Source organism: Oreochromis niloticus, linkage group LG16, assembly GCF_001858045.2.
Source record: "Oreochromis niloticus isolate F11D_XX linkage group LG16, O_niloticus_UMD_NMBU, whole genome shotgun sequence".
NCBI classification, from domain to species: domain Eukaryota; kingdom Metazoa; phylum Chordata; class Actinopteri; order Cichliformes; family Cichlidae; genus Oreochromis; species Oreochromis niloticus.
In genome coordinates this window covers 31,790,526-31,800,674 of record NC_031987.2, presented here as the reverse complement: position 1 = coordinate 31,800,674, position 10,149 = coordinate 31,790,526, and the positions used below count along the sequence as shown (strand labels likewise).

At 38.5% G+C, this 10,149-nt stretch overlaps 1 protein-coding gene across 1 annotated transcript; it reads left to right on the top strand.

Moving 5' to 3' along the window:
- The first annotated feature begins 309 nt into the window (after positions 1-309).
- tnfaip6 (tumor necrosis factor, alpha-induced protein 6) lies at positions 310-7,839 on the top strand. The gene is made up of 6 exons (XM_003456260.4): positions 310-482; positions 1,816-1,953; positions 2,686-2,847; positions 7,047-7,275; positions 7,476-7,516; positions 7,607-7,839. The coding sequence occupies exons 1-6, from the start codon at positions 383-385 to the stop codon at positions 7,705-7,707; spliced, it is 771 nt and encodes a 256-aa protein (XP_003456308.1). The 5' UTR covers positions 310-382; the 3' UTR covers positions 7,708-7,839.
- Positions 7,840-10,149: the final 2,310 nt, after the last annotated feature.

The window sequence follows — 10,149 nt, the reverse complement described above, 5'->3', positions numbered from 1 at the left end:
TTTTATTGCGCAGCATGTAAATATAACTTTACACACTCCTCTCTAGTTAAACACATTTCCACAATGTCTAATGCTGTACAAAACCTCTGAATTGACTTGCTTTATTTTTTAAGAGGGTCTTTTTCTGACAACACAAACATCTGTTGTAGTGAACAGACGAACAGTACTAACGCCAGCATTTATTCTTATTTGTGCTGGATACTGTAAAAGTGGTCACCGGCTGCAGTTAATTATCTCACACCAGACTACTTGATACCTCCCACCTCTCCTGGGAGGCACCAACAGTCAGTGTTTGGTATATAAAGCCAGAAGCAGCAGAGGGGCATAGGAGAGAACTACTGGAAACATCTGGAGAGAACAGCTGTGCACTGAGGGCTGCAGGATGCGTGTCTTGGCTCTTCTTTGGATACTCGGGTTTGTGCTAAAGGAGGTGGAGGCATGGAGCTACAGTAACGGAATTTTTCATAATTCAATTTGGCTAGGTAAGACTGAAAGATTTTGTTTTTCTTCCTGTTGTAGCTAGAAACATGGAAGGGTTTTTTCAGAAGCTGTTACCGAGTTCAGATAAGAATAATTGCAACCCCTTAGAGCTGTGAAGTCAGTTTCTGGTTATTCATAAAAACTAGTTAGACCTCCAGCTACCTGTGAGTATTAGAACATTTTTTCCTGTGTTAATCCACAGCAGAGGTTATTTTCACATAAAGGCTTGTTGTGAGGAGGATTAATAGGCTATACAGTAGTCCAGCTGCTTCCCTCGTGCCAAACTGCACGTTTATGACCTGGCAGGAGTGCTGCAGGAGACCAGTAAACATGAGGAAATGACTTCATCTCAGGGCTTTCCAAAATACCCAGATCACAAGAAAGTTCAATACTGTTTCTGCTAATCTGGGAATGTGATTGCTTTCCATTATTGTGACATTAATAATGTTACTGAAGATCACAGCTTTGAGGAGTCCTCAATAATGCTAATCAAACAAGCTCCTGTTTAAATATATATATGTGTGTATGTATACCTGAACATTTGTTTGGAAAGAAAATATAGATTAATGAATGAAAAAAATTAAAATACATTAAATAGATTCAATATAATAAATGACAGATAAATGAATTATGAATTTGTATGTCGTTTATTGTCTGTATATCTTCATAAAATAAAATCATAAAATTCTATTCATTTATTCATTATTCATTTATTTACTAATTTATTTTCTATGTTTCCAACTTTACTTAGTTTTGATTTTGGCAGTTTCAGTCCTTCATACAGAAGCAAGACTGAAGAAAAAGAATTCATACAATATTTGTTACTTGGTTACATGTTTATATGAACTTTTAAGGTTGGTCATTGTTACAGAACATACTGATGTAGTACTATGTAGAGTGCTGGATATATGCCAGTCTGAGCTGACATGCTGAAAAGGCTACTGTAGCACTGAGTTTAATTATTGTAAAAACATTACATTCATTAAAAAGATCAAAATATCAACTGTTGGCTAATTTAGAATGCTTTCTGCCAAGTTTTGCAGTCAAGCATGCGTAAAAGCACAGGATCAGCCGAAGACTCCCTGTTGATAGGACAAAATTGTTGGTGGCCTTCCAATTTCCAATTTGAAAAAAAAAGGAAAGAAAGAATCACACAGTCTTTTTCATTCTCTCTCACAATAAAAACATGGTGTCCAAACTGGCTGTAACCACTGGGTCCTTTTAAACAAGCCTCAGGCACAAAATGACTATGCTATGTAGAATCTCCAGTCTTTATCTCTGTATACAGAGAATCCCAAGGCTTAGACTTCCTTTTCTGTTCTCTGTCTTTGACAGAACAAGCGGCTGGAGTTTACCACCGGGAATCACGCAAAGGAAGATACCAGTTGACGTATAAAGAGGCAAAGGCTGTCTGCAAGTATGAGGGAGGGACACTGGCCACTTACGAACAACTGGAGGCAGCTCGTCAAATAGGTCTGCAGCAGTTCATTCGCAAACACAAGACACACACAGAGTTCCCTACAGAGAAGTGGGAAAGAAGTGTGTGTGGACTTTAATTCATCAGAAGTGATTCACTCAAAACACATGCAGGCGCTTCCTTAATGTGTAGTCCATCAAACATCTTGATGTAACATCTTAAACCCCTGGAATGCTTTTAACTTGTAGGAAAAGTGCTCCATGTGCTGACAGGGTAAAGGTCAAAAGGAAGGAGTGAAACAATTCTTTCCATGAGTGTTTCCATGGGTGTCTGTTGCCTTAATCCCATCTCCCATCTTGCCTAATTTTAAACACTCCCTGTATATTGTAAAAGTCTGTTAACAACTTCGTTGGTGGGTAATGTCACTGTTCCCACAGCACAGAGATGGACTCTAGCCTCTGTCTCTGGCCTTACAATCAGCCTTACTGTCAGCTGTTATAGCTGAGTTTCTCCACAGGAGTCTACCCAGGAGGTCCCTGTTTTATCTGGCCTGCTGTGGGGGGACCTGCTGATTGTGACTCTAACTTAAATTCCTCTGTGTGTGCACACATAGGAAAAACAGCCAAATCTTGGTCCCCAACAGGTTTTGCCCAGCTGTTCTCTGGTTCTTAGCAGAGTTAAAAGACTTCTCATACTTTGTAGCATACAGTAGTTTATTTGTGTCGGTATTATCAACAGTTCCAAGGGGGATAGTTGGGAAAAAAACAGTTTTTTCTTCTCTTGTTCAGGCTTTCATGTCTGCGCTGCTGGATGGTTTGACAAAGGACGCGTTGGCTACCCAATCGTTAAACCCGGATCCAACTGTGGTTTTGGGAAGGTTGGCATAATTGATTACGGATACAGGCTGAACAAAAGTGAGAGATGGGATGTTTACTGCTACAACCCAAACTGTAAGTACGACGTTCCCTTTCTGTAGTGCACTGTTTAATATTTTTACATCATTTAATTATAAAATGACTATGTATAATTGAAAAGGATGGCTCTTAGAATTATCACCAGGTTATGAAGCAGCAAACTCCAGAGCTGTCAAGAAGATACAAGTGTGGAAATGCCAAAAACAATTCCTCTAGAGATCACTTGAGGTTGGCTCCAAAAGTGAGACAGACTCCTATGTTAAAATAGAAAAACTTTACAGTACAAATAAACATCTTTACAGCCTTTAGCCAAAAACAGTTTTAACATCAATAGCTAATTTTCCACTTTGTAACAACTGCACAGTTAATAGTTTTATTTTTGGTAATTTTCCATTTGGATACTGGATTTATTTGGGTTCTTAGCAAATTCAAGTATCACTAGACACACAGCACAATACTTGTTTTTTTCTGCTTAAAAACACAGCTGCACATTCATGGATAGAGTCTGCTCAGTGCTCTGCATATTGCTGATTTAGTGAGTCAGAATTTTTACAGCTTTACCATTGTTATCTTTACTGCTGTCATCTTGAGGTGCCTCAGATTTAGCACAGTTTTGTGTCAAACATGGAGGATCATAAAGGCAACTAGTGCAGATGAGACCACAGTGGGACCATTCTTGACTCACAACCATAATTTCAGTCATGGTCAGAATATGAATAAACCTGGTGGAAATGGATGCCAGCGGAGCTGATGAATAACCGGTAACTAAGACACATTCTGGCCTATGAGCTCTAACAGCTCAATGTTGACCCTGAATAATACTGCATCATTTTCTATTGAAAATTATCCAGTTTAATGTCTCATTGTACTCTGAAATAAAATCATAGTACAAATAAGCAATCGGAAAAAGAAACCAAATAAATTTACACACTAAAACATATTCTAAACTTTTGACTCATCAAAGTAGCCCCCTTTGGCAGATATAACAGCTGAACACACCCGTGGCATTCTTTCTACAATAGACATCAAATATTCTTCATAAAGTTTTTTCGGTATCTCTAACAGAAGTTCCCATAAATGTGGCACTTGTAGGTTGCTTTGCTTTCACCCTTCTGTCCAGTTCATCTGAAATAAGCTCGATGGGGTTTAAGGCTGGAGACTGCGGTGACTGTTTGTTTAAGCATGTTTTCAAGCTTACCCTCTTGCTCTTTTTTCCTGAGGTAGTTCTGGCTTGGACTTATGTTTTGGGTCATTATTTTGCTGTAGGATGAACCCCTGACCAACTAAACACATACCAGAGAGTATTGCATGTCACTGCAGAATGCTGTGGTAGCTGTTTTGGTTTATTTTCTCTCTCACTCTGTACAAGTCACCGACCCTCAATCCAGCAAACAGCCCCAGTCACAGTTCCTCCTCCACGTTTGACAGTTGATGCCACACACTGTGGAACCATCCTTTCGCCTACTTGATGGGGTACAGAGATCCTGCATGATGAACTGAAGATTTCAAATTTTGATTCATCAGTCCATAACACCTTCTTCCAGTCTTCAGTAGTCCAACGACGGTGTTTCATGGCCCAGGCGAGCCTCTTTACCTTATGTCTTAGCAATGGCTTTCTTGCTGCAACTCGTCCTGTCAAACCTGCAGCTCAAAGTCTTCTCTTTACAGCTCAAACCGACACTTGCTTACTACGACCACTATTAAGCTGCTTGAAGCTGTTGTCCTGTGAGCCATCTATCATGTAAGCTGTTAACTCTCAGAAACTTCTCCTCTGGTTCAGTTGTGGCTTTGGGTCTGCAGACCTCTTCCTGTCACAGTTTGTTTCTGAGTGCCTTTTGATGGTGAAGGAAACTGTGCTCACTGACACCTTGACTTTCTTTGCAATTTCTCTGTAGAAAAGACCTTTTTAAGTGTCATGATGGTCTGTCTCTTTTCCATTGTTAATTGCCCTTTTCTTGCCATTTTTGTAGCAACACACTACTTTCTGCAGTACAGTTCTGTTCAACTGATACGAGGGTTTGTTACCATAGTGTGTTCTAACACTGCTTTTATGCAGACAAAGGGGGTTGTAACTAACCCAGAAAAGTTGGAAAACCTTTAGGAATTAGCAGCTTTCAAGGCTTGATCAACCTCCATATTTGAGGAAATGTTCAGTTGCTCCATAATATATTGCACCTACTTACAGGTGTCACAATGTGTATATGTGTATATACACACACATCAAAATTTGTATCCTTGCTGAAATTTTGTTCAAGTCACTGCTAAATACGTAATGAAGAATTTGAAAAATTGAGATAACCTTAGAAAGAAGCAACACTTAAGTAGAAAACAAACCGTTGCAGGACTGTCTCTTGCTCTCTTACTCCTAGCTAAGAACATATTGTCTTATATAATGTATATGACAATACACACACTGATATGCAGAATAATAAAATACTGATGGAATTTAATATTTCTTTTAGAAAATATTAATTTTAGTTAAACCAGTTTATGAAACTGGTTATAGTTCAGAGTCTCTCATCCCAAAATTTGGCAGTTTAGATCACCACGTCAGCCAGCTGTGGAATCCCTCTCACCACATCTGGATCAGACATTTTGGCTAAACTGTACCCTTTGATAAATGTTAGCTTACTGTTGCAAATCTGAACAAAAATTTAAAAAATTGTCACTGTCTCAACATGTGTGTTTGATTTTTGTCTTGCTCAACAACAGGATTGCTTTTCTCTGTTTTGAATTTATTCAGACCTCACATGAAAGAGACACCCCAAACTTAAATGTTTCATATGCTGAGGCACAGTCCCAGCAACAGACTAAAAGAATAAATTGTTTAGTTTATTTCCATTTTGCCTCAGGACACTGATACTACATTTTTCCTCCCCATTAGGTTATATTACCCAGTTACCTTTTTGTAAAGTCAAATCAGTTTTTTTTAAAATAGGTAAAATCATATATTGTATGAGTATATTCTAGAATAATCATGTGCTGCTTTTTACAGGTGTAAAATAAAGTATAGAAAAGAAATGTGCATCGAACATTAATTTTAATTTCAAAAGCCACCATATATCAATGTACTGCAAGAGCTCCTACCAGCCTTCTTCAGTGCTGGTGTACCCTACAATAACAGATGCTTGCCTTGTTATTAAAGTGATACAGAATTGCTGTATTGAGGTTATGTTCTTTAGTGCAGAGCACAAGAATACCACCAAAGAACAGTTTTTACCAGTGGAACATTCAGCTGAGCTCGGTGAGCTGTGAAAGATGTTGACTTAAAGTATTAAACTAACTGTAGCCATGTTTGAGTCAATTCTCAAAAAAGTAATGAGTATAATAAAGTATTACACATTACTTGTTACCTACACAACAGTTGTAGACTACTCCACTATTTTCCTTCTACTGAAAATGACCTGAAATCATTTGATTGTAGCCAAAGTGCAGGAAGAAAAAGGTTGATTTGTTTGAATTTTATTTCAGTCCACCCAGGGTGCAGATAACTGAAGAACCATTGTAATGCGAGTAATTAAATTTATGACTGTAATGTAATTACAGAATTTAGTACATGTATACATACATGTACTAAATTCTGAATACTGAAAAAAATAATGTGATTAATGTTATACATTACTTTAGAAAACTAAGTGTAACTTTGTAACTAGCAAACATGGAGTGTTTAATAGTTTAGTCCCAGTTGTAGTCAACCAGCACTCTAAAGGTTCATGCAAAAACAAACAAACAAACAAAAATCATACTGCAAACAGCATCTCTGGTCAACTCTCCAATATTTTGGTTTCCCTGCAAAGTAATAGGCAGTAATCTATTATGGTGAAGGTTGGGGGTGTTTATAAGAAAGTGTACTTTATTGATCCCCGTGGGGAAATTCCTCTCTGCATTTAACCCATTCACTCAGTGAAGCAGTGGTCAGCCTTTGGGCGCCCGGGGAGCAGTAGGGACGGTACCTTGCTCAGGGGTACCTCAGGGTAGCTCAGGGTAGCTGTTCAGGGGAATCGAACCCCCAACCTTCCGATCATGGGGCCACCACTCTACCTACTGAGCTATCCCTCCCCCTTATAGCTGCTAGTTTTCAGACTGATTAAACAGAAATAAAAATTTAGAGTAATAGCCGAACACATTTTGCCTATACATTCAAAGCTCTTGCCTTTATTTTATTTCTTTTATATAAATATATTCTCATATTATATTTTTTGAAAACCCTGATCCACTCGTGTCATTTCTTATAGCCAAGGAGTGTGGCGGGGTGCTGACAGAGCAGCAGAAGATCATCCAGTCTCCTGGGTTCCCTGAAGAGTATGAGGATGAACAGATCTGCTACTGGCACATCCGAGTCCGCCTGGGCCAGAAGATCCGCCTCCACTTCATGGAATTTGATGTAGAGGATGATACAGAATGTCTGGCAGATTACCTGGAGGTTTACGACAGCTACGATGACGTATCAGGCTTTGCTGGGAGGTGAGAAAAACTAGCTGCATAGTTATTCAACACAGAAGATGTCCAAATTTAGGAAAAATGTCAGTTAAATGTTTTAAGGACCCATGGTAACATTTTCACAGCCTCAAATGCCAAATCTTTGAATTACAAGAAAAACAATGCAAGAAAGTGTCTCTAATCTAAAGAGAATGTGACCCTGACTTTATAAAATCTATTTCCAGGTTCTGTGGTGATTATTTGCCAGATGATATAATCAGCACAGGTGAGAGCCCTCACATTTTCACATCAAAAGAACACAAAGAAACATTTGGATTTACGGCAATACAAAACATTTGTTTGTGATGTTTTCCAGGGAACGTGATGACACTGAAGTTCCTCTCTGATGCTTCGGTTACAGCTGGGGGCTTCCAGTTACAGTATATTGCTTTTAATGCATCACTCCCACATAAATAAAGCCCCTCCTTTGACTGATGGTTTAATACACTGATATAATCCTGTTGCTGTATTTATAATGTTACCTCATGTACTTTGATTAATAATTCTCTGTAGCTGATTAAAGGAATAATTATTTGAGAAAAATAATGATACATTGTATAGCATTCTTTTTTTTTTATGTCAGAGCTGGTGAAACACAGGAGAAGAAAATAACATAAAGACAAGAAGAAGGAATACAAAAAAGTAAAGGGACAAAAGGAGAGAGAAAAAAAGACAAAAGATAATAGAAAAGAGCAAACAGACCTGTATCAAGCACACAAAAAAACAAACAGCACCTAAAAGACAAAACAGAGACAGGTACACAACCAAACAGAATTTAGCTGTTGCAGTGAAGAGGTGATTGAGACCGCATCGGCAGCCACACCCACCAAACTGAGCCAGGTTAACTGGTTCAGTAAGCACCTTTATTTCCCACACCCTACTGCAAGGTGAGAAAAAGCAGACCCAGGACCCATGTCAACAGCACCCTGGAGCACAGCCAGAACCCAAGGCCAGCACCCACCGTCCCGACTGACGAGCCCAAATTTGGGGGCCCAGCAGGACACAGCACCAGTAACCCACTCAATTGACAATGCTAAAATATGACTTATGTAGCATTCTTCATCTGTTCTAACCAGTAATGGGTTCTGTGATCATTCCAAGTTTAGTTTCAGGCATAAAATTTTATTCACAAAACAAAAATAACACTAGCTGTTACATAGGGTGACTGTAACTCAGGCGGTAGAGCAGAAGGTTGGTGGTTTAAAACCTTGGCTGCTTCAGACTGCATGCTTGGGCGAGATACTGACCCAATAAGCACAGATAAAGTGCTTTGTAGAGTAAAAAAGCTCTATAGGAACTACCTTAAAGTATAATGTTTTGTGCTGTCTGTTTTTTTTCTCTGTATACTTAAATACAGCAACCCACCCCAGATAAGCGGAAGAAGATGGATAGACTGATAGTTAAATAAATATCTACTATGTTAGCAAAACACTTTTACTATTAGCTGACAATTTATTTTTTAGAACCATTCCTTTAAAAAAAAGAACATAAAAGAATAAGCAATAAAACGCTACGAAAACACCTCACTACACATAAAACTGTATTATTGGCAAAATGTACATAAATGATCAAAACTAAAAGGCTAAAACTATCAAGGCTTTCCTTGATAATGTGTTAAAGGACTTATTAAAAGCTTCACACTGCACTTCAAATTTTCAGAAAGAAAAAACTGTCTATTTGCCAATGCTAGTTTTGTTCCACACAAAATGTGGTTTGTAACTGATCTCAGAACAGTGAAAACAGAGCCAGCCTCAGCTTTCCTAGCCTGCTAATCTCCCATCTTTTTCCTGTTAGACACTGATCCACAACGCACATGCTCAAACAACCAGGAAAAAGCTGCAAGCTGTTATCCTCTCGGCTTGTCAAGCTGAAGTCATTGATTACAGGAGATGGACACTTTTATACAGTCATTGAGATGGAGATGCACGTGAAATGGAGCCATGCTCCAGTTTCCAGTGAGAGTATGCTTTCAGTGACAATAGTTAACTAAAGCCAAATGATAACAGTAATGTAAAGGACTGATAAAGGACTCACACAATCCCACAGTGCTTAAAATATCAAACTGCTGTACAGAGCTTTTCCTCTCACACCACTTATTTATCTGCAGCAGCTGTCTTGCTTTCAAGCTGTGTATGTAACGCTTCTATTTTTTTTTATTATTCATTGTGCCAATGCAATAGCATTGAGCCACACTACAATTATTTGTTAGATTTATTATTATTATTATGATAATTTTTATTATTCTCCTTCTTTGAAGGTTCCGGCTTTTCTGGATATAATGAACTGCTCGTGCATTCTGTGCACAATATGGCATCAAACTCTGGAATGCGAGTGTGTGCCTGAGTAGTTCCTGTTGGCTACTTGCAGTTTTAGCATTACTGCACGGTTTTTAGAAACATGCAAGGATGAGCAGATTTAGGGTTAGAGGAAGGCAACTGGTGTTTCAGCAGGTTAAAAAGTCAGCATTACATTTTTGTTGTCACAGTCTGGCTGTGAAGCTGACTGTGTGAGGAGTGGAAGAGGACCAAATTGCAGACACGCAAAACTAAACTTGATATTGACCAAAAAAAGCACCGTTTATTGAGGCTGATAGAACAGTACAAAATAAAAGGGCGAAACAATGGAAAGCTAAACAAAACCTAAACTGGGAAAACTAAAAAGAAAACATGAAGCATCCTAAACATGACAAACTTGATGAAGAGGAAACAAACATGAAAACCCTTAAACGTGGTAACTTGACATGAATACATGGAGGCATGGCATGTACCAAATTCCTCTCTCTATAATTTGGAGATTAGCTTTTATTCATTTCCTGTTGAATCTGTTGTTAGAACACACTGGCTAATCAACATCCACAAG